The 27980-nt window shown below is 42.3% G+C and overlaps 1 protein-coding gene across 1 annotated transcript; it reads left to right on the top strand.

Annotated features, from left to right (window-relative positions):
* Positions 1-41: 41 nt before the first annotated feature.
* On the top strand, positions 42-26040 carry LOC308113685 (choline transporter-like protein 5-A; the record flags this gene model as incomplete). Its single annotated transcript, XM_080470105.1, has 22 exons — positions 42-129; positions 9278-9326; positions 9528-9601; positions 16128-16212; positions 17106-17190; positions 18122-18250; positions 18336-18396; positions 18491-18614; positions 18700-18783; positions 19384-19496; positions 19586-19717; positions 20394-20493; positions 20590-20682; positions 20794-20881; positions 21779-22047; positions 22135-22229; positions 22325-22428; positions 22551-22624; positions 23545-23615; positions 23794-23882; positions 23980-24064; positions 24164-26040. 22 exons carry the CDS (start codon positions 42-44, stop codon positions 24259-24261), a joined length of 2190 nt encoding a protein of 729 aa, XP_080326231.1. The 3' UTR covers positions 24262-26040.
* Positions 26041-27980: the final 1940 nt, after the last annotated feature.

Raw genomic sequence — 27980 nt, forward strand, 5'->3', positions numbered from 1 at the left:
TTGTCCCCGGACGGTCGGACGGAGGGACGGCACGCGGACATATGGCGCCACACCGGTACACACCGACCGGCTCGTCCGCCGTGCGGAGCGAGAGCGCGGCTGGAGCCGCTCCGCCGGGACCGTACTACGGTGAGTAGCGGAGCACCGTGCGTGGACCGGAACCGGAGCACCGTGGATCAGTCCCATCAATAAATATCACCATTACAACCGTCATATGACAGGAACTCTTATTTAATCAAATTTCACAATCATATTATGCATTTTAGTATTTTTTTTCAGGAATATATTTTTTCATGTTTTTGTCAAAAGAAATTCTCACAAAATTATATAAAGGAGTCAATTATTCTTTTTGTTTTATTTTTCATGATAAGTGTGTATTTAACAAAGTACTGACAATTTGTGTACGAGTAACTGCTTTACATATAAGAATATTGTTTAATTCTCCAATTCTCAAAAACGAATCAAATATTAGTTGGTTCTATTAGTGAACCCTATTTTACTGCATTGCCAACAGACAAAGTCCGAATTATCTGGATATATTCACAAAAATAGATTCAAAACTCAGTTATCAGAAATAAAAGTATAAAATAATGACACAATTATTTCTGTTTTGTAAGCAAATGTAAATATGAATCAAGACATTTCAAACTCATGGACTCCAAACTTGCAAATGAAATAATTTTTATTTGACTTTGACTTTGTAGCATTTTGTTTTATGATTTTGACAGGAGCAAAGCAGAAGGTACAAAATGTATAAGCACGACAACAAACATCACATTTTCAATTCTATAGTCCCACATCTGGTATTAAGTACGTATCTTTTTATTTATTATCTTCTGCAATTTTTGTTATGAGTTCAGATCACTTTGCATTTAAGAGATTCTCCAGCTCTCCCTGGTGAAGTCGCTTCTCCCAGTAAAATATGTCTCATATAAATCACACTTAGAGTAAAGCTGAAGATCTGCTTTGTATTTGTACCGTAATTAATAGATTTCCCTCTCATGAAGTGACTGGTGGTAAATTTAGCTGACTATCAGGGTGACCAGCTCGTTGTATAGTAAGCACTGTGTGGTTATTCTGGTGAGCAGGCGGGATAAAGATTAGCTGAGTATTACTGCTCGCTAATGCCATCAGCTGACGTCAGGACTGTTTATTTCACACTGCCTGCCAACTGCTCACGGGCTCACCTGGAAACACACACGACGTGGACTGTTCGGTATCGGGTCAAACCCCAGTGGCACCAACTTCAGGCCACCACTGAACTCATGAACTCACGATACAAAGGGACCAGATGTAGTGTAATGACCAGTCAAGAGGACAAACTCCAGTGTAAAGTGGCTCCAGTTGAACTCCATATATAGAGGATTTTAAAGTTACTAAAAATGTCCACTTGTCTTTAGATCCTCAAAGATTTTAACAATGATACCCTTTATATGGATGGATGGATGGATGGATGGATGGATGGATGGATGGATGGATGGATGGATGGATGGATGGATGGATGGATTGATGGATGGATGGACGGACGAACGGATGAATGGATGGATGGATGGCATGCTTCTTTTGTCCAATGTCTCACATTAACCGGGTTTTTTTTTAAAAATGGGCAGTGATTTTAAATTGGACTCCTAGATAAGCGCGGGGGTGAGGTTAAGTCCATTTTCTTTTTCAGAGGTGAAGCCCATTCTGGCTCGTCAGCACTTTGAAACAGTAATTCATGGCTTCATCATATCTGGGCTTGATTATAGCAACGTGCTTCATGTTGGAGTCAGCCAGTCTTTCCTCACACGTCTCCAGTTGGTCCAGAACGCTGCGGCGCCACGACTAACGGGAACACAATATATAGGAATACAATATACATAACACAATACTCACTTTGTGTACATACAGTTGTAGATTGGAGTTAAAGTGAGTGTTGTGTTGAATGGTAATTGGAAAAGTGCTTCAAATGAACTGGCCTCGTTGTTACAGCGTGACTTCAAGGAGACTGATCAGATGTTTTATTATGGAGGTGGTTTTTTTTCTTTCTTCCTGATATTTTATTGTGGAGGGTCACCAAACCTCCAGGACTTAAAACCGATGGTCACACCTGTCAAATCTATAAGGCCGGGTTAACAATGGCGGTCTCTAGAGTGTCATGACTCCCAGGTCATATTCTCCTGGGACTTCGTAGTTTTAAAGCTGACAGGCACCGTAATAACAAAATGACTTGGTCGTCTGTCCACACACACACACACGCACACACACACAATCATAGCCCAACATGCTAGATCCAAAAATATGCGTTAGAGATTAATTAGCCACTTTAAAATTGCCTGCTGCTATGACTGTGCCCTGTGGTGGACGGGCGTCTTACCCACTGTGTTCGCATGCTGGATTAAAAGACGGATGTATTTAGGTTATGTTATCATTTTATCGGTCTGAGATCCACTTGGGCTGTACGTAGCAACTGAGCAAAATTAGTTTAACACCCCTGGTGTAATGCGTCTCTTCATGCAGTGTGTAAAAAAAAAAAAAATCCCCCTGATTAAAACCATAATGAGGCCATTGGATGTAACATATTGAGAAATTACTCATCTTCCAGTATTGCTGTTGTAAGTCGGACCCGGTTTCTGCAGTCTTTCCACGCTCCGCACTCTGTTCGCACTTTGGTCCGGCTTTGGTTTGGAGCTGAATCCCTCGTCTTTGTCGAGCAAAGCAGTCTACACTTTTCATGTTTTCCACACTATCACAATGCTGCTTAGTCAGCAAGAAGCTCTTATGAATATATTTCATCTTTATTAGCGAGCGGACTCCCTGTTTTCTGGCCTTCATTCATTAAAAGCTGCTGTCGGTGCAAACTGAACACCTGCTTGTCTTCATAAATTCAGCACAACGTGCCTCTTTGTGTTCGAGTTGAACAGAGTCCTGTCAAAAATCGGCCTCTCCGTCATTTACTACAGATCCTGCTTTCTGAAAAGGAATTACAGACCAACCCCATTTCCAGCACTATTATAATGAACTGGTATTTCCATTCCAGGTTGTTTTTGACGATTTTTCCCTTTAAAATAAATCCCATGTTCGTATTTAGTATAAATCCAACTTGTTTTATTTGCAGTAGTTGAATATATATGGAGGCAGATGGTCCTCATCTGTCTGGAGGTTTGAAAAGCAGAGCTGAAGAAACCTGAGGTGACCTCGGATGTCACGCAGTGATTGGCCGGGGGGTAATTTAGTTAATCTGCCACTTTAGTTTAACAGGATGATTATTGATGTTGCGTCTGTACAACGTGTCCATTGTCCAGGTCTTCAGAATTATATTGGATTTGAACTGTATGACCCGGTGAAGTGGTTTGCGCCGTTGCCTCACAGTGAGAACATCCTCAGTTTGAGTCCAGACTTTCACGGCGTGTGCACGTTCTTCCTGAGTGTAACTGGATATGCATGGTGCAGATGTATGATGCATTTAAATTGATGCCGTGCAGTGGTTAACACTGTTGTCTCACAGCAGAGAAGACCCTTGTTCAGTTCCGTGCTCCCGTGCCTGTAAGTTTTGGCGATTGCATGTTCTCCCTGTGCTTGAGTGGGCTTTTTCTACAATCAGTCAATGGACATGGCCGTTTGGTGTCCATTTAAAAGACAGCGGCCCGCAGGGCCTCCGAAAACGCTATTGTTTGAGAATGGCTCCCAAGGTGGACGTTTTTGAAAACGCTCCGACTCCGATTCCATCTCCGTGGAAACGGCGGGAAATGCGACTGCGCATGCGCACCACGGCCGTGGTAAATAGTTCTTCTGCTCATGTGCTAGTAGTTGACAGCAGCAGCAAATGACGGCCTCCAGAGTGTCATGAGTCATGACTCCCAGTCCATATTCTCCTCAAGCTTTTTGGCAGTTCTGCTGTTTCCCTGTAAACGAACATCGTTTTCAAAACTTTGCTGTGTGAATGTGAAACTTTTCTGAAACGAAAAACACAAAAAAGATCCGTCTTCACTTGGAGCCTTGTCGTGTACATGGGGCCTTATATTGAGAGATGGATTGATTTGGCCCTACATTTTCTCACTTTTTCTTTGGGGGCATTTTGTCAGGAATCTGGATGTTTTACCTTCAACAAGATGACCGAAAAATGCCGACGTTGAAACGTCAGGATGCAGGAAACCAATGAGGATACCTGTAGGAATACAGAAATATACCGATGCTTTAAGCGAAAAGCGAATATCTGAGTCGAAAATGAAAGATCTGTTCAGATTTAAAGTGTAATATCTATTTTATTAATATCGCCACCTTTTCGTCGATGTATGAAATGACAAGAATTCAGCATGGGAATAGTTGCATGAAAACCTTTCTGCTCCAATCAGCGACAGAAGCGATAAAGGAAATGGAAGTGCAAAAGCAATACAGCTTTAGTTTCTGTTAAAGTACCTCATCTCCGCCGTACAGGAACCTTTTTTTTTTTTCTTTTTTGCGAAGGAATACAAGTGTGTGCTCCATTTGGGTGTTACATAACATCCCATGACTTTGATAGCTGATGGGAGACGAGGGGGATGAAAGACGATGAGATGCCTCTGAATATTTCCCCCCGGCGAGCCCTGAAATCTACATTTAAGGATGTGTGGGTGAATTATATGTGCACATACTTGGTCTTGGTCAGATCTGGGCATTATAAGGCCCGCGGACCTCGTGCAGCTCTTTTATTATCTACACACTCAATGAAACTTGGCCCTCCGCAAACATTCCTTGTTTTCCGTGTGGCCCACTCAGGAAAATGAAATGCTCAACTCTGATGTAGGTCAGGGGTCTGTGACTTCTAAGAGCAGTTTTTGCAATTTTTCCTGCCAAATACAATTTATCTGGAAACATGTTAATTCTCTGAAATGAAGAGAAAATATTCACACACCTCTACAATAGCAGAATGTGTCCCGGGGAGCTTCGGACAGTTCACAAAGGAGACTGCCCAGAGCGAATCGGGTAAAACTCTGCTATTGTATGTTAATTTCAGTCGTAGTGCTGGTCCCTTTTTTTTTCAGCTCAACATTTCTTCAGGTGGAACTCGTTGTAAAAAGTCTGCGAACCACCGGCTTGAAGAATACTTAATGCCTGAGTTTGAGTCCCACAGGAAACTCTGCGAAAAGGGAGTGTGTGTGCGTGTGTGTGTGTGTGTGTGTGTGTGTGTGTGTGTGTGTGTGTGTGTGTGTGTGTGTGTGTGTGTGTGTGTGTGTGTGTGTGTGAACAGAAGTACGGAATTTTTATCCTCGGAAACACTCCGTGAAGGTCAAAAGAGACAAACCTCTGCAATAAACGATCTGGTAGTTGTTCTTCCATAATCAGATCCTCCGCGGTGTTATGGACTGCACAGTGGGTACTTGATTTATTCATCATTCCTCCCATGGAAGTGCTTGATATTCCATGACTGTAAACCTGATAGATGAATGCCTCTTCCTTTATTAAGAAATCCTTATTCTATAGAGTCACCTCGTGTGACTGGTCTGCCTGGACTCCTCTCACAGAAAGGCGTGTTTCTATTAAAGTATTCAGAGGCGCTTGACTGCTTCACCTCCTTGAGTCCTCATCAGAGCCTCCATTGTCCTGCAGAACGCCGGGCACTTGTAGCTGTCCTGGATAAATCCTGTCTTCTTCAAACCTCTTGAGCCCTGATGACCGTCTCTCTCTCTCTCTCTCTCTCTCTCTCTCTCTCTCTCTCTCTCTCTCTCTCTCTCTCTCTCTCTCTCTCTCTCTCTCTCTCTCTCTCTCTCTCTCTCTCTCTCTCTCTCTCCCCCCCTCCCTCTCAGTCTTTGTCCTCACTGTTGATCCTGGAGAGTGGGGTCAGTAAGTCCATGTCTGACTCACCCTTCCCTTTCAGGTCAATGATTTCTCTGATGGTTTATTCCCACCAAGAACATCAGTGTGTTAGATTTGTGGTTGATTATTCGGTTGATTTTGGCTGATCACACTTGCATGGTCTTGAATGACTCTGGGGCGCTGTTGATGTTGCATCGTTTTTGCGTTTGTTTTAGTTGAGAAAAGTTTCACTCATACAGTACGGACTGGGAGTCATGACGCTCTGGAGGCAAAAGTTGTGATTGTCCACATACCCTCGCATGTGCAGAAGAACCGTTTATTACAGCCGTGGTGCGCATGCGCAGTCGTTAAGCAGCATTTCAGAAAAGTTGCATTTTCCCACGGAGATGGAGTCGGAGCCATTTTCACAAAGTTCCTTTTGTGTTTTTGTTTTTTTTCCATATTGTCTCATGAGCTTTTCAATGTTTCACTTTCAAGTACGGGACACGAAGTGGACCGAAGCATCAACATTAACAAATAAGACTTTTTGAATTCGCTTGAGGAATTAAAGCATCTCAGTCAATAACACTGCTGTCATGACCGCATATCTGGTCCTATCTGTCATCTTTTATGACTTTTAACAGAGAAATCCTGGTTGAAGGTCCCACACGTCTCAGAAGTCATGTGAAAATACACATGCCGCCTTTTTGAAGTATTTTTGAAGACAACGGCTGTCGACCCGGCGTTAGAAAGTGTTCCATCCCTCAGCGCAGTGTCCGGGCCGAGTGTCATGGCTGTAGTTGTTTTCCAAAGTGCTGCTGCCAGCTGCTGCAGGAGTACCAGGAGCAGAGCCTGCCAGCTCCTCCAGCTGCATGTGGAGATTAATGTTGTTCCGGCTCCAGATGAAATAGTCAGAAATGACCACTGTGATTACCAGTGTTACTTCAACTATTTGACACTAAAATTAAGCTTTCTCCATCTAAATGTGGGGGTCGGTGATTTAAAAGGGACCAGATGGCACAGTAAAGATGTGATGATGACTCCACCGTGGTGTGGTGATCTCTTAACGCATAGTTTCAGTATCTCGGACTCTGTTTTCACGTCGGAGTATTTACTAAAAGTTACACCTTGGGAGCCGTTTTTGGAAAGTTGTGTTTTCATTGGCTCCGAGTGTAAAGGCTGAATTGAAATGAATGAAATATTCATTTTGATTATTTGTTTTAATTATAATATAATTATAATAAATTTTTCAATTTCCGGTAGCTTACAGTACCTATAGGTTTGAAAGTGTCAGCATTTTGTCCTTTTCATATCCCAAATAACTCAACACCGCTATTTCCTGGTACGGCAGAGAGTCTGCACAAGTCGCTCACTCCTGCACTGAATTACTGTGAAGGCCACACCCGCTCCTGAGGGCCACACCCCCTCCCAAAGACCACACCCTCTAGCGAAGACCACACCCTCTCCTAAAGGCCACACCCTCTCCCGAAGACCACACCCCTCCTAAAGGCCACACCCTCTCTCAAAGACCACACTCCCTCCCAAAGGCCACACCCTCTCCCGAAGACCACACCCTGTAAAGCCACACCCCCTCCTAAAGGCCACACCCTCTCCCGAACACCACACCCCCTCTTGAAGGCACGCTGCTGCTCTGCCTTTGCTGGTCATATCCAGTGTATGGGTGTTTGTGCATGTGCAGTCAGTTCCCCAATATGAAAATCATTTACGTAAAAAGGCAGATCGTTACGCTGCCTTTGGACGTAACAGTGCTATGCTAAATGCTATATGTATGTTCACAGTGCGTTAGTGAATTGATACAGCGCTGCTACGCTCTCTAGCTAGTTGGCGGGTTAACAGGCAGGCTGACAGCGCCGGAGACAATAAAGACATTTTAACAACTTTCTTTTGAGGAAAAACAGCAGCTTTTAAAAGATGAGAGACCGACACCTGAGCTACCAGACCTTCAGCAAAGGAAAGATCAGAAAATTGTTCTTGCTTTCATGTGAATTTGGGGAGCAGACACGCCGTAAAAGTGGTTTCAGCACCACAGACAGCTCCGCCGTCAGCGTTTTCATTTTCTCTGTGTTTCAGTGTTTCTAACATAAACAACTGATGCGCTGCCATGTCATGAGCTAAATCTTGTTGGGGGAGTATAGAGACTGCTATTGAATAATTGTATAAGTTTCTCTAATGGTGTTTTACCATCTTGATTTTGTTAAATTAACTCTTGAGCTGATCGCTGCAATGCATTATGGGAGTTCAGTTGTTTCAAATGTCTTTATTTGGGGTTATATTAGACTTGTTAGTGTTGGTAATGATTTTGTTGTGTTTTTGTTGCTTAGTTCATGTAGTTAGTTAGATTATCTAGTTTGGTTTAGTTTAACATTTGGAAGTTGGCAGGAGTGAAGAGGGTTTTGTGTGTCATGTCATCATGGTGTTCCTGTTTGGTGTGTCAAAATAAAAGTCTCTGCGGATTGCAGTTGGTATGAAGGGAAAAGGACTTTATCATTTATTAAACCTACATGTCGCCCGACACAATATATAACTGTTGATGGGGTTGACATCCTAAGTTATACTGCAAAGAAATATGCTGCATTCTGAAAGTATTCACATGAAACTTGCTTTACAAAACATTCATATTGGTCAACTTTTATCTTGTAAACCTCTACCTCTAAAAAAAACAAAACAAAATGAAATAAGCTCTCATCAATCACAGTTTCCATTCATTAGCCCAGTCTCCGATCAACCTACTTCCTAACATCATCTTATAGTTCAATTTAACTTCTAAACCTTTTGAACAGGAATGAGCTCATAAACAACCTGAAATTCCTTGAGAAAAATCTAAATCTGAACTCATTTTCACAGACTAAAATCGTCCAAAGCCTGCAGTGTCCTTGGGTTTGTTTTCGCCTTTTCTGTAAAGTATATTGAATATATTGTGCAACTATTTACTCCAGACTGAGATTGGTCCAGACTGAGATTGGTTCATCATCAGACCAACGCTCATCGTAGACTTTTCTTAGTATTTGTACTTATCTGGCCTGTCTGCCACTCTCTCTCTCTCCCTCTTCTGTTCCTCTCTCTCCCTGTCCTATCCCATGTACTTTCTGGGTTTCACGGTCAAGGCGGATGGCCGCCCTTCCAGAGTCTAGGGTCCGCCCCACGGTTTCTTCCTGAAGAGGGAGTTCTTATGAACTTTTCTTCCTGCGAGGGAGTTTTTCCTGGCCACTGTTGCTTGTTACATCTGCTTGCTTTGGAAGGGTTTAGTTGGGTTCTGTTGTCCTCTGTCATTGTAAGAGGCTTTGAGATGTTTGTTGATGTGATTTAGCGCTTTACAAATAAAATTGAATTGAATTGAATTGAATTTAGGCCTACTGGTTCGACATAAAACAAATATTTCCCTACTGTGCACTATCACCAACCATTACCTATACACCCCAGCCACTGTAATCTACTTTATATTTCCAAGTAATATTTGCTTTTATTTGACTTAATCCATTGAAGTATTTTTTTTTCCTCTCAGGAGAACCGCACAAGTTTGATGCGTCCTTCAGTGGACCAATCCGCAAAAGGTAATTATATTTTTCCCAAAGATTAGTCTGTTCTATGTAATGTTATATTTTCATAAAACTCTCTTTAAAAATAATACAGCTTTGTTATACTTGTTTTATATTTCAGCTGGTGGAGTTTTTGCTTTGATTATGAATTATCTGACTCCAAATCCAAATGTCTTCATGCATCCCTACCGACATGTTTCTTCTGTGTCTCTTTAGGAGCTGCACAGATGTATTATGTTGTTTGATCTTCTTCCTCGTCATCCTATCATATGTTGCCCTTGGGATTGTAGGTGAGTCTACACCCTGTCACCCACCCACCCACACACACACACACACACACACACACACTGACATTGAGTGACAAAACCTCTTTAATCAGAGTGATCCTGGAGCGCATTCTTTGATGAATCCATGCACGCATACTGTCTTTGCCGCTGCTCTTGATCTCTCTTGCTTTGAGCCTTGCTCAGTGCATTATGGTACAACAAGTCTGTCTGCGTGCGCTCAAAGAACAACTCCTCAATTAGTCTGGAAGAATAGAAGTTGTGCAGCACTTCACAACATGATGGTGTTTTTTTTGCCCGGACTGTGTTTCACATTCACGTGGCAATTTTTTGGGACTGATCTAAAAATAGAGACTGTAAGTCGCTCAAGCTGGTTCACAGTGACGACGGCTTCAAAACAGCTTTAACGACCCCTTATTTGATGGTTTTACAGGTAATAATTGATAATACTGTTGGTGGTGAAACTGCTTCAAATGTTTTAGATTCAAGGCTAATCCAACGCCATCCATCCATCAAGCTTTCCATTCATCCATCTATCCATCTCTCCCTCTGTTTATCCCTTTTTATGTCATGTAGCCATCCATCCTTCCATCCATTACTTTGTCCATCCATCCATCCATCCATTCATTCATCCATCCACCCATATTTATGTCATTCATCTGTCCGTCTATCCATCCATCTGTTCCAGTTGACAGTGCTGACCACCGATCTTTCTCCGACACACAATCGTCAAAATTATCCAAAGAGTCTTTGCACACCAACTTTTTGCTTTGATGACATCATGATGGTAATTTTGGTTGGCCGCCCTGAAACTTTCACAACGCTATGGATTTCCTGTGCTGCCGGGTTGCGGGTGTGTTGTGAGTTATCAAGACATCCTTTTAAGAATTCATTGTATGACCCCTTGATTCTGCACATATCTTCATTTAAGTGTTTGAGCTGCAGTCGGTTCAGTCTGTCTGCTTTTCAGCTTCTCGCCGGGGAGCTCTGGCTCCTCTGATTTATTTTTCTTCACATTTTGAATCCCGCATAGAATTTGTAAGTGGATGTGTTTGGAGGTGGAGAAGCATGTAGCGAGGGAAGAGAGCGAAGAGGAAAAGAAGTGAGGAAGCGGCGAAACAAGTGACAGCATGCTCCTGGGAGGCCTATCAGAGGTTCTCCAGAGGTGTTCGCTATGGAAAAGACCTAAATCGAGCAAGAGAAAGTCTCTCTGTTGGCTAAGGTGATTGATGTGATCGGTGGATCTCCAAGTAACGACTCGAAGGCATTTTGTGTGGGAGCTGCAGGAAAAGTTTTGCACTTTTATACTGGAGCTCTTGATGAAACAGTTTGGTGAAGTTCTACACGAAGCACAGTCTTTTATACTGTTTAGCCACTTTAGGCTTTAACCACGCCACTCTGAAACCAAAGAGTGCACCATTGCAGAGCGAGCTGTAGAAAAGTATGTCAAAGAAAAGCCAGTCTCGCCTTTAACCTGTGCATTTCACTACGGTCGCTACTGTACACTGACACCATCAAATCAGGTTGTAATTTAAAAAAAAAAAAAAAGGGCTAAGATAGTGTTAAATCGATACTGTTATTCATTATTTGTAAGCTGCATAAACATACTGAATATCATTAGGGAGTGTCCAGTGACACTTGATAAATTCCACTCAACAAACAGCAACCCAAGTGAGCTTGCATGCACACAGCAACTGGTCAATTTAAGTCCCGTTTACACCTTTCTAGTGAAAGCGCATCGTTTTTACATTTTGATTCCAGGAAGGTTTTATGTTTGCGAGGCAATGTTTTGAAAACGATGTCAGTTGGTTGTATCTGTAATGAAACTACACACACATATTGACAAAGAGAACAATAAATTATGAATATTAACAATGGCGCGCACACAGACATTCGTATGAGCAGATGGCAAAGTTGGATTGTTATTACAGTGACTGTCAACCATAAAACTACCGAGTCCTGGGAGTCATGACACTGTGGAAGCCGCCATTGTTGCTGTGGTCTGCTCACACATGTGCAGAAGCACTATTTACTATGGTCGTGGTGTGCATGAGCAGTAGCAGCGTTTCAGAAAAGTTGTATTTCCCCTCGTTTCTACTGAGACATTTTCAACGGCTTCAAGCACCACTGTGGTGTAAACAGACAACGGAAGTTTGCTGTTTTCACTTGAAGATGTCATGTAAACGGGGCGTGATTGGAGTAGACATGCTCTTTCTCAGGTACTTCAGTGTAAACAGGGCTCTAGTTTAAATAGTCTTACATTCACACTTAGAGCGTGTTCACATTCCCCTGTTTGGTCCGGACCAATCAATGAGCCTTGTTTCTTCTTCACTTCTTCTCTGGTCAACGTTTGTTTCAGGCGACAGCGCCCCCCAGATGAGCAGCTGTTGTAATTGCGTGACATTTCCCAGATGGTTTGGTCCGGTCTGAAAAGTGAATGTAAACACCACCTGAACCAAATGAAGGTGTGAAAATTCTCGGCTCCCCTCCTTCCCAAGTGAACCGAGTCCCGGACTATCTAATGTGAAAAGCCCCTTAAGGCCCTGATATGCTCCCTTTATGTACTTTGGCGTGGTTGTGAAGCAACGTATCCAGTAAACAAACATAAAACAAAATTCCATCAACCATACAAAAAAAGACAAGCTTCATCTATAATTTAAGACTGCTCACACGCAGACACAGTCTGAATAAAAAAAACGCATGCTGCTCTTTTTAGTCCTTGGCCCAGTGCAGCAGCAGCGACAGAATCCTGTTGTCCTTTCACAGATTTAATGTCGGAAAATGTTTCCAGACATTGATGAAGCAGGATTCAAAACCACTAGTATTTGTGGCCCTGGTAGTGTTTAGAATGTGTCGCCTTATGTTTTCAAATTGCTAGCGGAGACATTTCTAAGCATCTTTGTCCGGATGCCGAGGTGAAGTAATGTCGTACATTTGCTTGTGTCCACGCACACATTTGCATTCTTTCCTCAAACGGATCGTCATTTCTATTGTCTTCCAAGTTACATTGTCTTTTCATTGTCATTTCGTCAAAGACAGATGAGCTACAGTATACTGCACAACACCGCCCCCACAGGTCATCAGTGGTATTACTCAGTCGTTGCTTGAGGATTTGGCAGGAATAGCCTTTTTTTTTAATTTATCAACTCTCAACTATTCAATTCAATTCAGATAACTCATTAATCTTGAAAAGGCAACTCACTTTCAGTCTTCCAATCACATAAGCAAAATAAAATTAGTCAGGGCAGGAATGGGAATGCGTCACTGTGGCCAGCCCAGAGGCCATCCTCAAAGTCGATGACACAGGGTCTCTGATAGATGTCTACGTATGAGCAACCCCCTAAATACTTTATATATCCTGAGCTACTGAAACCATGAACAACAGGGTAGTGCCTCTAACCTTAACCGTTCGACATTTAGGATCCAGGAAGAAGCACAAACCAAGTCATCCCTTTCAGGAATCCACTGACTCACTGAGTGCAAACTGTGGCGTCCTCTTCATCAGTATGTGACGGTGCAGATCACAGTATTTCTTTCACTTTATAGACAAAACCAAGGTTTTACTGTTACTCTCCCTGTTCATGAAACAAATTTTTTGCTGTGTTAAAATCCCCATGATCATGTAGGTCGTTTGGCATTTCAGCAAACTGGCATGTCATTGTTAGCCCCCGTAACTTTTTGCAGCATTCCTGCAGCTGGGAACCGAGATGATCACCACTTGGGGATGTCTCATTTCCCTGTTTATAGCATTTATATGCCAACAACAAGCTTGTAACATTACTGCCTCCAGGGGCGCCTTGTTGTTCATAAAAAGGGACGAATAAGCTCATCATAGCATACATCAACCGAGAATGAAATGAAGCTCAGGAGGTTATGCTCTTTTTTCACAACTTTTAAAATTTTTCACCATGATGCCACTTTGGTGGCAGCTCAAAATATGAAAAGTGGTATACAAGTGAAATCCAGGTATGAACTTTAGGTTTGAACTATCTGGGAATTCAACTAAATCCAAATTTGGATAAAACGATGCGGACAATTATCAAACCTCTCCTCCAAAATATAACAAACAAATGTGCGCAAACAGGAAAAATGTAAGCTACCTATGGGGGAAAATGAAGGCGGTTTCCCCACAATTCAATTCTTTTTCCATGATGTCGGCTATTAGCATATCACCACAGCAGTTTAAGCAATATGACAGGATTATCAAAGACTTTCTGTGGGACAAGAAAAGGCCAAGGCTCAACATAAATAAAATGAGGCCACCAGGGAACATAGGACGGGCTGGCTCCACTGAGAGGACGATTGAAAAGGAGCTATTGAAAGGAGATATCTGTAAAGCTCTGAGGATCACCTGGCCGAAAGACCTGGGATGTGACCTGAGTGATGAGGTTTGGATAAAAATATCAAATACTGGGAAATATATAAAGGAGGCTTGGGGGTGAAATGTATTCCGAAGGGGTAAGATAAAACTTGTGTATTAACCTGTACTAAGTTTCACAGAATGGGTTTGATGGCTCATAACCTTTGCTGGAAATACCGGCAAAAATACCAGAAATACCTCAGACTGTGGAAAACTACATCCTCTCCAGATGCATTTTTCCCGTTGTGAAATGGAGGTTTTCCCACCTCCAAATCTCTCATGAACGCATCATAATCAAATACGATACCCTTAAGCTGTATTTTCCTCTCACAATTAGAAGCACTGAGCATCAGCAAACAACGATTAATTCATATACTATATTGCAGGCATTTATCATTATCAATTTGATTATGCTTCAAGTATTAAATATTAAAATATTCATTCTTTTAAAAATTGGAGGAATGTTCAAAAGCAGGCTTGATGGTGAGCTCATTTCCATTATGAAGCCGTTTTTCTCTTGTTTCGTGTCCCTGCGGCAGGTTTGCTGTTGTTTCTGTATTTTCACTACATCTCACACTATTCAGCCCTCCGCCAGAGGCGAGACCGACTGTCCCTCAATTCACAGCATCAAGAATCCTTTGTGTGAGTTTCTGTACACAGAGTCACGTTCCCTCTCCAAAATAATGTGATGATTCAGATGCTGATAATTCATGACCTTATGAATTGTTATCATATTTCTGTTGTATCGCACTTATATCCTATTGGTATTATATTGGTATGTGATAGACATTGTATTGTTATTGTATTAGTACTGCATTAATATTGTATTACTGTGGGATTGGTGTTCCGTTTTTATCGTTTTCGTATCATATTGATATTGAATTTTAACAGTATGGTGTCAAATGTTTATTTTATTAGTATATTTTCTCTTTCATATTGTTGAAATATTAGTATTGCATTTAGATTGTATAAGTGGTATCCGATCATTTCTATGATATTTTATCTGTATATAAATCATGTAAATGTGCATTTCTTTATATTTTGTACTTGCACTATTCTTTCTATGTGGGTGTTTTTATACCTATGTTTTTCTGTATCTTCGTGTGTATTGTTGCTGAAAACACTGAATTTCTCTACTGTGAGAAAACTAAAGGCATATCTAATCTATCGAATCTAATAATATCTTACCTGTACTGTATTGTCAGCATATCAGTATTACTTTTGTATCTAAATGAAAACCATCACTGGTCAAAATGTATGTATGTGTTCATTTACTATATTTGTATAGATTTTCCTTTTATACCCCATACAGTTTTTACAGACATGAATCAAGACAGACCAATGTCGACTGTGAATCAATGGGCTGGTGTGTGTGTGTGTGTGTGTGTGTGTGGGGGGGGGGGGGGGGGGGGGTATAACTGGCAGTTAATAATTCCACCTTCTGCTAACGATGCACATGTGTTGTCCAAGCGATTAGGTTTTATGCATTTGTTCTCGTCTTGTCGGTTTGTACGCGTTTTACTGAGCATCTTGAGTCAGAAAAGCCGCTCATGGTGTTCCGAGTGCAAATGAAAGTGTTTATCGCTGCTGTCTGCTGGATTATTATGGACTCTTTTCTCCCAATGTGTGTATGTGTGTGTGTGTGTGTGTGTTTTCCCTCATATCGTAGTATGAGCTCATCCTTGAAGAGCAGTGTGTGTGTGTGTGTGAGTGTGTCATGTGGTTGGAGGCGCTCCACTAAAGCTACTACAGAGAATGACATCATTTCAAATGACATCACCTCTTACTACCACAGAAATACCCCCCTACCTCACCCCCACCTCCTCCTCACACCCTCCCTATCTCCGGCTCCCTTTTTTCTTTTGTGTCTCACAAACTTGCACGTGGAGTAAAAACACAATCCCCAACACTTGCATGAATAATCAGTTTTGCATAATTTAATAAAATGTGAACATCAAATAACATCAACTCCAGAGGGCCACATTGAGAAGCAGCTGCTTCATGTTTTGTATGTCTTAATATCCCCTAGACATACATCTCTTCCTCTAGTGGGAGATTCCTCTGGGGATGCTTTATGTCTCAATATTTAGATAACTGAGTTTCAAGATTAGGTAGAGTCACTGTACTCATTTCCTCCGTTCTATGTGTTGAATGCTGTCTTTGTTCTTGCAGCTTGGTTACACGGCGACCCCAGGAAGGTTCTCCATCCCACGGACAGCTACGGACACTTCTGTGGTCAGAAAGGAACTCCGAACGAGTAAGTCACTGCTAAACCCAGTGTGTCACCTAAAGAGCGGGGTGGGGAGTCCTTAAAATAAAAAAAAGCCAAACAGCTTTCATTGTGTAAGAAGTAAGTGAAAATGAGGTGATCACATGAGAACTGGTGTTTTTCAGAGGGGACAGAGAGGTGCTGAGGCTTTGTTTGCTCTGAGGATAACAAAGTCAAGATTTCTAAATGTCAAATGAACCAAAATAGGACAATTTCTACAATATAGAAACAGCTCATAACATATTATCTGTATTAAATTCAAAATGACATTTCAGTTTTAACACTGGATGACCGATTTCTTTTCCACAATGTGCAGTCATTCTCACAATAAAGCTACAGGTCCAAATATGCACCACTCTTTTATTATACCTCCAGACTCTCAAAGTCACAATATCACATTATCATGCTCATTTTTAAAGAGGCTGATTCACCGAGCATTCGTGTCTTCAGTCTCGAAGTACATAAACACATAAAGAAAACCTGGAATCAAACCAGATTCCTTAATTTTCTAGACAATATTTTCTTAATATTTGTGAAATATAGCAGCCCAGACAACACATTACAGTTCCTGTTTCTTGCCACAGAGCTCATATAAGATCTAATGCATTTATACATGCATTTATCTGATCAGAAGAAAAATGCAAACAAAGAGAACTTGAAACTGTGATTGCCTTGGTTAGGCTGCCACCTGATGGTCATTGTGTATTACTACAATCGAAATACTGATAGGTAGTTCAGGAGTTTTCCACTGATGCCGCTCCACAGAGCCTCCACACAGCTCCAAGACACTGAAGACTAAAAGTGAAATGACAGTATTGGTCTGTAATTGGAGATCAGGCTTGTTGAAGGCGACAGAGTGACACTGTTTTGTTGTTTTCCAGGGGGAAACCCATCCTGTTCTATTTCAACCTCCTGAAATGCACCAATCCAGCAGTGCTCATCAATCTGCAGTGTCCCACAACTCAGGTACAATATCAACCCTGATGTGTTCATTTAGTCTTTTGTTGTTGTTGTTGTTGTTGTTGTTGTTGTTGTTTGTGAGCAGCTTTAGAACTAGGATCAGCTCACTACACAACAACGGTGCTCTGAAAATGCTCTGACTCCGTCTCTATGTCGATTGTCTAAGCCGTTTTCAAAACGTTGCCATGTAAAGGCAAAAAAAACCAAAACGCGAAACGATGCATTTTCATTTGAAGTGTAAACGAACATTTTATTTGTATGGAACCGCGTAGCTCCAGATAGTAGTTCTTGCGCATCTCTGTCCACCATCAAAATGATGCATCCCCTCCTCTGCGTGAATTTCTTTCTTTCTGCCGAGCATCTCATGTGTTGTTAGTGAAAGTTACACAATTAACAGTGAGATCGTATTTACACATCAGTCAAAAGGTGTTAACAGCACAAGACTAAGAAAACCTAAAGAGTTGGAGGATTACATTTTACTGCATGTAGTTTGGTGAGAGGACGACTGCTGGAGGAGCTTTTTTTAATCTTTCTTATTATTATCTACAATAGATGATTTTTATCATTTTGATTTGTCTCTATTATAATTCCATCTCTTCTAAGAATCAGCCCGCCTGCCTTCACACACATTAGATTGAGTGACATCTCGTTCTTAAACCAGAAGATTTAATATGATGTCAGTAATTCCTTTGCCGTTTTAAACAGCTTCAACTCTTTCATTTGAAATTTTCTCGTTTGCATTATTCATTTCTATCAATACTCATTGTGTTCAGTAACAGGTTTGCCCTGGACTCAGAAAAAAAAATGGATAACGATATACACACACACACACACCCTCACACCCATAGCTATAGTTCAGTATCACACACTCACCCAGAGAGAACATGCAAACCCAACACACCATGTCCCCGTCTCACTGTAGTGATTCTCCTTCCAGATGTGTGTGTCACAGTGCCCAGACAGATTCACCACCTACACCGAGATGCAGCTGCAACACAGACTGGGCGGACGTCACTGGGATTATTACAGGAGGTTCTGCAAACCGAGTTTCAACGATCCTGAAAAGGTATCGACACAAGAAGACGCGGTGCTGAGACTACTACGTTATTACTGACACTCTTCTCACTGATCTTTAACTCTGCTTCCTCCAGCCGGTGTCTCAGGTGCTGCGAGATGAGGACTGTCCCTCCATGATCGTCCCCAGTAGGCCTTGTAAGTATCTCGACTTCATCCTTCTCTTTAAATAGAATAAATAAGGAATGTGCGTGTGTGTGTGTGTGTGTGTGTGTGTGTGTGTGTGCGTCAGTCCTCCAGAGATGCCTGCCGGACTTCATCACTCTGAATGGGACCGTGACGGTAGCCAACAGAACCAGGTTTAAGGACGCCCTGGAAATCCCACGCAGCGTTTCTGAGCTCCAGCACGCCGCCAAGTACTGTCACTCCTTCTCCGACCGGAGATTATTTGATCTGAAGTTTGGCAAGACCCATATTATCCCTGTTGTTTCTTCTGTTCAGAGGTATAACCGGACTGGTGGACACTAAAGAGCTGGGCGTGAAGATAGTGGAAGATTACGCCAAGTCATGGAAATGGATACTTACGTAAGTACACTGTCAAGTATCTAGGTCAGGAGTGTCAAACACAGTTTAGTGCAGTGGCCACATACAGCCCAGTTTTATCTTTACTTTTGAACTTTAAAGTTCTAATTTGTTGTGGCACGTGATGAAAATGTCTATAGTCTCACAAAAAACTAACAATTACTACGAAAGATGACGACACTCTCAACATACAGCCAATTTTTTATAAAAAACCTTCTGCTGCAAAATACAGTGAATTTTCCAAAAACACACAGCTACCTAAACATTCATACTCAAATATCTCGTTTAACGTGTCTGAAAAGTGGTATGATTGTATCGGATTTTCGTTTTTGTTCTGAAATAATGTTTCAATAAAAGAAAATGTCCCTTTTTTCTTTTAAGTTTCTGTCGCAGCCATGCGCTTGCTTTGTGTGAAATGTAATACCTTACTACGCCACTTGGTGGCTTATGTCACAAGCTGAAGCAGGTGCTGGTATTTAAGCACCTCCCGTTAAACACAGGTGTTCTGGTGAAGGAGGCAAAAAAATCAAAAAGCTGAATGACTTTTTCAAGAAGTGGAAGCTGTTTCTTTAATTTCTTTCTTAACTCTTGATGACTCTGCAGAGGTCTGTTGATGTCTTTGGCTGTGAGTCTGGTTTTCATCCTGCTGCTGAGATTCACAGCTGGACTCCTGTTGTGGGCCACCATCCTCGGGGTCATACTGCTGCTTGCATACGGTGGGTACTCGGATTATTCCAAAGAGCCAGTGATCACAGTTAAACACTTTCCGTTTGAATGGATTAAAGTTTTCAATGTACCTGTGCAGGTATCTGGTACTGCTCCAATGAATGGTCCCAGCTCCGATACAGGCAGGGTTCGGATGTCGCCATCATGGAAGTGGGCCTGCAGACCGACCTGCAGGTTTACCTGCAGCTCAGACAGACGTGGATTATATTCTGTAAGTTAAGTAGCTCTCTCAGTCCTCACACGTCAACTCTGAGCAGCCTCCCCGTCGCTCCTGAGGAAAAGCAACCACACAGCATGATGCTGCCTCCACCATGTTTCACATGCGAGTGTTCCACCACACGTAGCGTTTTGCATTAAGTCCAAAAAGCTTTGTTTTGTTCCTCTTCCTCTACATGTTTGCTGTCTTGAACATGGCTTGAAATCCAAGTCTCATTTTACTTCCACTTCGTAGTTATGCAGCAAAGTTGTGTTCGTCTATCACATTGGATCCCAATAAAATACAAAATGTGGAAAAGTTCAAGGGGTATGAATCCCTTTGCAAGCCGCTGTCGTGCAAGAAGAGCTTCGGCACATGCAGCCTTGGAACATCACAACCCAGTATGTCTCAGAAAAGTATCTAATTTAAGTTAACAATTCCAAGTATGAGATGCAACCGTTTAGTTTTTCATTGTTCTGAATTGCTTTTCTAATGTACCACTTCACCACAACCCTTTGTAGGACCAACACTTCAATGCGTACTTAAATATGTGTATTTGCATTTTTCCTGGAAAAAATGACTCTGTTTATCAACAACTTTGCTCTGGGGGTTCAGGATCGGGCTCTGACATGTGAATTATATCACAACTTTGGTGTTTGAGACCATTGTGGACTTTGTGTGTGTGTATCAGTGGCGACTCTGGGAGCGATGGAACTGTCCATCGTACTGGTGCTGATCTTCTTAAGACGGCGAGTCCGAGTGGCAATCACCCTGCTCAGAGAAGCTAGCAAGTATGAACTTTGAAATATGTGTGGACAACCTGTGAAGTTCATTATGACGTTTGAATAACCTGGAATCTCTCTGGCCTTGTGGTTTCTCCGCTGCAGAGCGATTGGTCACATCATGTCCACGCTCTTCTTCCCGGTCGTCACTTTTCTCCTGTTGTGTGTTTGCATCTCGTACTGGGCCGTCACAGCAGTGTATCCTACAAGTAAAAGATACTTTCGAATTAATTTGAACTCTCCGTTAACGCTTTTTCTTTGTTAAAGTAAATGCGATGGATGCGTCCTTAACCAGCTCCACTGCCTCAGTTACCTGGCGTCTTCAGGTGAGGCCGTCTACAAGGTGATGTCTCCTGATGGGAGCTGTCCCTACGTCAACAGTACCTGCAACCCGGAGGCACGACAACTTCACTTCCTTTATCTTCCTTTGTGTTAATGTCATGACAAAGGCAACCGTGTATCTAGTATAGATTTTTACAGTATTCACCTCTAAAATACTCCCATTCTGGTAAGGGTTTGACACAGACTCTAAAACCCTAAAATTCTCAAAATCTTAAGACGACACCAGAGTCAGGATATTACTTTGGAACCCTCATATGGTACTGTGGGTGGGTCTGTGGAAATGATCGAGCATCTGCAATGCCGGCCTGCAAGAGGCTCCAATCCGGCCACCAAACCACCGAGCAAAGGGAAAATCTTTCAAAGAAAACTGTGACTTTTAACAAGTAGTGGACTCGACACAACACCGAGACCCGAGCTGAGATATCTGGGATGGTGGAATGAAAGATAGCATCATTGATAAATTTACAAGCCACGGGTTTATAAAGATTTAATTTCAAGATAAATGGATAAATCTAACTGGATGCTCGGGGCACATGCGGTCTCCGTCCACTTCTCAAATATTGTTAGGATGACGCACATTTGAAACTGGTGTCAATTGAAATCCTCCAAATTATTGCATTACTGAGTTTATTTCGATATGAAAAAGATCAATTGCAACGTGTTTCAAATCATTAAAAAAAAAAGAAGCTTTTTTTTATTAATTTATCTGTCTAAAACTAAATCTGCCTTGTGGTTGAAGTACTAATTCACAATTTAGCCCTGTAGTACTGATGAAAACGATTTCTCAAATCTGCCTTGTCCCTTTAAAAACTCTTCACTCTCGCAAATCATAAAAGCCAAAATAACATCAGACTCTGACCTGACATTGGATGAAGCAGCATTGATGAAGATAGATGAATGTACAAATCCTTAGAAAACCATCATAAACCCCTGTCCCGTGTTCTTCCATCAGACCTTCAACAGAACCAACGTCTCCCACTCTCCACTGTGTCTGGGCTCCCAGTGTCTTTTCGCCTTCTACGGAGGGGAGACCGCCTACCACCGCTACCTCTTCCTGCTGCAGCTCTCCAACCTGCTGGTCTTCTTCTGGCTGGTCAACTTCAGCCTGGCCCTGGAGCAGTGCACGCTGGCCGGCACCTTTGCCAGCTACTACTGGGCCCGGAGGAAGCCCCGGGACATCCCGTCGTGTCCTCTCTTCTCGTCGTTCAGCAGGACCATCAGGTCGGGGGGCTTGCAGAAAACTCGTCCCGTCGCATTTAAAGTCGGTGACACAAAACCAAGCAGCTGCCATCCATCTTCTTTCTCCAGGTATCACACGGGATCGTTGGCGTTCGGCGCTCTCATCCTGGCTGTCGTCCAGCTACTCAGGGTCATTCTGGAATATCTTGAACAGAAGCTGAAAGGTTCGCTCCTCCGCGCGTCACATCGCCTGAAGTCTTCGCTGCTGAGCCTGCCTGCCGCCGTCACGACACCCATCCTGTGCGTGTTTGTCTCGCAGGGGTTGATAACAGCCTGTCCAAGTTCATTGTGTGCTGTCTGCGATGCTGCTTCTGGTGTCTGGAGAAATTCATCCGCTACATGAACCGTAATGCCTACATCATGGTGAGTATGGTCAGCAACACCAAAGACTCGCATGTCTTTGACAGGTAATATGAGTATTTTTTTCAATTATCTACTTTTACTCATATCTATATATAAAAGTCCTTTTTTTTCTTCACCTCTAGGTGGCGATCTATGGGAAGAACTTTTGTACGTCGGCTCGGGAGGCTTTCTTCCTGCTGATGAGAAACGTCGTGAGGTAAGGCACAATTAATACTTTATGAGTAATACTAATAATAGTTGATACTAACTCAGACGAGTTAAGCTTTTTATAATGAAGGTGATCAGACTGGGGACAGTTCCAGGTCCGTTGTAGGAGAAAAGTTTCACGTTTTCACAGCAAACTTTTGGACGACTGTTTCCATGGAAATGGAGGAAACACTGAAAACAATGCAGTGGCTGCATTGTCCGTGGCTCTGAGCACCGTTGTCGTGTAAACAGACCCTTCAAAACACAACAAAAGATTTCCCTTTTGATGTGAAAATGTTGTCGACAGTAAATTCTACAATCTCACAGCGACAACAGCCGTCTGTGAACTCGCCACACCGTCAAACACAAGACCAAAGACTTTAAGCAATGCACGAACATTTACCAGAATCGAACGTCTTCAGTCGCCGATGGCTGAAGTCACACATTAGATTGCACAATCTTGGGTTTTAAGAAATGATTCAGGCTTTTTTTTTTGTTTCTCTCAAACGTCACATAACTTATTTAAAAATGAATTTTTCAAGCTTTTTTTCCTTGAATCCCTTTGAGAAAACGCAATAGACCCAATGTCTGACATTCAAACCCAAACCACTGTAAAAATAATAATACAGAAGCAGGAGTCTTCAAAAAGCAATGGATGTTTTTTTTTTTTTCAGGCCTGCTTTAGATTCTAGAAAGTGTTTTATTCTTTGTTTTCATTGGCATGTCAAAATCAAAATGGCTCCCACTGAGATCCTTGATCCTCGTTAAAGACCCTCAGCTCTGTCGGGCTTTTTAAATCCTCCTTTACGCTTCAGCGTCTCCATCTTTAACAAACCTGCGCCAGCGATCTTCCAAATGTTGCACTAAAATGAATTTGTTTTTTTTTTTATTGTTTTGGCTCGACTCACCTTTCCGACGGTCTCTGTGCAGGGTTGCAGTCCTGGACAGACTGACTGACTTTCTCTTGTTTCTGGGAAAAGTCCTGATAGCAGGAAGTGTTGGTGAGTGACGACAAGTGATTACAGCCCGTCTAGAAATCAAGACATCTGTGTTGATGTGTGTGTGTGTGTGTGTGTGTGTGTGTGTGTGTGTGTGTGTGTGTGTGTGTGTGTGTGTGTGTGTGTGTGTGTGTGTGTGTGTGTGTGTGTGTGTGTGTGTGTGTGTGTGTGTGTGTTTCAGGTGTGGTTGCGTTCCTCTTCTTCAACAAGAAGATCCCGGTCCTCCAGGAAGAAGCGCCCAGTCTCAACTTCTGCTGGGTCCCAGTGCTGGTCAGAGTTTTGGTTCAGCAGCTTGTGTTCAGAGAGGAAGGACCTCAAAGCGATTTGAATTTCGATTCCGTTTCTAACCTGTGCTTCCTCCCGGCAGACGGTGATGACGGGCGCCTACCTGATAGCTCACAGCTTCTTCAACGTCTACGCCATCTGTGTCGACACCCTCTTTCTCTGCTTCTGTAAGACTTTAAGGGTTTAAGAACGCTGCTGCTGCAAGAACAAACTGGCCCCGGTAATCTATTGTCCCCTGTCCTTCTGTCCATTCCTTCACCCAACAGGTGACGACTTGGAGCGGAACGACGGCAGTTCAGAGAGACCGTACCTGATGTCACCGGAGCTGCACGGTATTCTTGGAAAATCCCGTCAGGCTCGGTAACGTCCACATTTTTTAACATCCACTGCATCAAGCAGCTGAACCGAGACTCCTGGGAGGAGTTGGACTCGTCCAGCCCTGGGGGGGGGGGGGGGGGGGGGGTCTCTTTCTCCTGCTGACCGTTTGCTGTTGGAGGACTTTTCTTTGTTTGCACAGCTCGGATGTAGCTCATTATTATGCATGTTGACGCACAAGAAGAAGACTCTTCACCTAATCAAAGTCCGAAAGATTAAGTGAAGCCCACTTTGCCGAGGACGAGCAGCTGCACCTGCCTTTTGCTGTGTCATGGATTGTCAGTCGTTGTCAAATGTTCCACTGTCTCCGTCCACAGCCTTGATAATCATGTACCGCCGACCGAACTCACCGGGGAGTTTTCGCTCGGTGTCCGCTCAGTACTTTGAGACTCTGTTTACGCGAAACGCGTGTTTTCGAGTGAAAACGCACAACTTTCGTTGCGTCTTACGTGTCACTGACACAACAACGGTGCTCGGAGTCAGTGAAAACGGAACTTTAAAAAAAAAAAGCTCCGATACCGTCTCCATGGAAATCCTGGCAAAACTCAACTTTTTGAAATCGCTCCAACTCTCAATTCTCCATGGAATTGAGGGGAAAAGCAAGATTTTAAAAATGACTCCCAAAGTGGAAACAAGGGGGAAAACAACTTTTTGAACTCATTCCGATTCCCTCACTGTGGAAACGGAGAAAAAAACGCAACTTTTTGGAACCATTCCAGCAACGTCTCTGTGGAAACATAGAAATGTGCAACTTTTTGAAATGACTCCGTCTTTGTGGAAACGTGGGAAAATACAAGTATTTGAAATTGCTCTTACTCCATCTTCGTGGAAAAGGGGGGGGAAATGCAACTTTTCTGAAACACTGCCACTGCACATGCGCACCACGGCCATAGTAAGTAGTTCTGCACATGCTCAGTAGATGGACAATCACAACAATGTTTGCCTCCAGAGTGTCATGACTCCCAGTACATATTCTCCTGGAACGTGGTAGTTTTCTAGTTGAGTCACTTGTAATAACAATACGACCTTATCGTCAGCCCATACGAATGTCTGTGTGCTCGCCATTGTTAATGTTTATAGTGTGTGGTTCCATTACAAAAAAGACCAACAGCACAAAGTTGTGGCCTGACATGCTCACTACATCGTTTAAAGAACGTTGCAGTGTAAATGTGAAACTTTTCTAAAAAAATAAAACCCACAAAAACGATGGGTTTTCACTTGTAACGTTACCGTGTAAGCAGGGCCTCAATCACTTGTTTCCAACCTTTCCTCTGTGAATCACCCCCAGATTCCCTCGGAGAAAGTCGACTTCGCTTTCCAGTCTCACACATCAGCTCACCTTCACCTACTTCTCAAAAACATGTTAAACATGGGGGGTCTGGACCCTCCATGGTGAACCACTTCATAAATGTGGGAGTATTGTGTAATTACAGCAGCTCACTTAGTTTTACTAACCTGCAAACCTGCATTTCAGTAGATGACTATTCACACTTCAGACTTTCCTAATGTTCAGATTATCACCTCAACACATGCCGATTTAATTTAATATTACAGTTTTGAATTGTTGGATTACACAGTCATATTGGGTTAGCGATGAAAAAAACAATATTTTGAAAAGAGTTTCAATGATTTACACTCCTTGATATTTTTTTTTTTTATATATAAAATCATGATTGTGGTATTTGTAATGTGGTTTTGTATTTTTAATATTCATCATTTTTTGCTATTTTTTTTTATTTGAAGTTTCCTCAAGTTGAAATAAACTGACAAAGAAAGAGAATTCATTGTTTCTTTTGTTGGAGTTTTCATTTGGATATAATAGGCCCGGTGCCTATTTCTCCTGCTTTGCGAACTTAGCTTTATTTATACTGCAGACACTTGTCAGTGAGCAGTGGTGGCCTAGAAGTCAGAGAAGCAGACTTGGAATCGGGAGTCCGCAGGTTAGAATCCCACAGCTGATGTTTCACCACTGTTGGTCTTTGAGCCTGACCTTTGACCCTCATCAGCTCTCTGGAGCGCCGTAATGTGGCCGCACCTCCACATCCTACAAAAAGGATGGGTCAATGTGGGGAAAAAAGGAATTTTGTATTTATTTAAATATATTATGCACTTTCAATCTAAATGCTTTAAATGTTTAGTTTTGTGACATAAATTAATAAAATGCAACTTCACCTATTCATAAGACATTAAAAAAATGTTTTACTCCTTGAATCAAGAGGACTTCACGACCCCCCCATGAATCTCCAAAGGGGTCAAACCCCCCCTGGTTGGGAATCACTGATCAAATGGATATACAACTCAAGAGAGGTAATGTAGATGGAGGCCAAAAGAAGAAATTATGTTATTGAAGGATGTCGCATAGTTGAAAAAATTATCCTTGTTAAATATTCACTGCCGTTTGATATGCTGTGTCTCATGATTGGGTTCATTCATCATTATTATGTTCATACATGTCATTTACACAGATACAAGTGCATCTTATCTCAGATGTTTTGCATATAATCTACTTAAAGCATTTTTATTTTTATTTTTTATTTTTATTGTCCAATACTCTAAATCTGTAAAATCATTTCCAGTCTGTAAACCAATAAAAACAAACACAATCTTCCACCAAAGAAATCTTCCAGCCATTCAAACATGAATCTACATGCATGTTTGTGTTTGTGCTTATGTGTTGGACATGCCATGAAAAGAAATGTAATACGCCCCCCCCCCCCCCCCCTCTGCAGCCCCCTTCCTGCACACACTCTGTGCCCCTGTGAGGATGACATAATGCTGCCATCATGTCTGCAGCCCTGCATCACCTCCCTGGTCTGCTGGTCTGCTGGTCTGCTGCCTCTCTCTCTCTCTCTCTCTCTCTCTCTCTCTCTCTCTCTCTCTCTCTCTCTCTCGCTCTCTGCCTACAGCTGCACTGCTCTTATGTAATCTGCTCCTGAGTCTATACGCGTGTGCGCGCCGCGCGCACGTGTCCGGTAATAAAGCCTGGAAAGTGCGCAGGAGGAATTACACAGTGGGGGGAGCATGGAGGCTGCATACAGGAAATATGTGGGATCCTACATGACTTAAAAGTCTTAAACTTTGATTTAAAACTTTGTGCATAAATTAACGCCTTGTATGACAACTCCTTTATATGATGATGATGATTATTGAATACAATACAGTATAAGAATAACAATACATGAAATATCTTGTATATCATGATATACTATAATATGTGTTTATACATTGTTAGATAGACAGATAGATAGATTGGAAGCACTTTGGGGTTCAGTGTCTTGCTCAAGGATACTTTGGCACATAGACAGATGGAGATGGAATCAAACCAGCAACATTCCCATTGGGAGACGACCGCCCGACCAACTGAGAGAGAGAGAGAGAGAGAGAGAGAGAGAGAGAGAGAGAGAGAGAGAGAGAGAGAGAGAGAGAGAGAGAGAATTTGTTTCAGGAACGAGTATTAGGGCAATCAAAAAACAATATCTTGAAAACATTTGGATGAATTTAGACTTTAATCCCAGAAAGTGGCCCATGGTGACAAATCACACTCAAAGGTCAGTCAGTTCAGAAACAAAAGTCAGAATTCTGAGATTAAAGTGAGAATCGACTTTCTAAAGACGTTTCTAATCATCTTCCTTTGTTATCAAGAAAAGAAAATCAAATCCAAAGCGGTTCAGGTTGAGTGAACTTTGTCTCTAAAAGCAGGAGCAATAT

This window comes from Lipophrys pholis, assembly GCF_963383615.2.
Source record: "Lipophrys pholis genome assembly, chromosome: 1".
Taxonomy (NCBI): Eukaryota; Metazoa; Chordata; class Actinopteri; order Blenniiformes; family Blenniidae; genus Lipophrys; species Lipophrys pholis.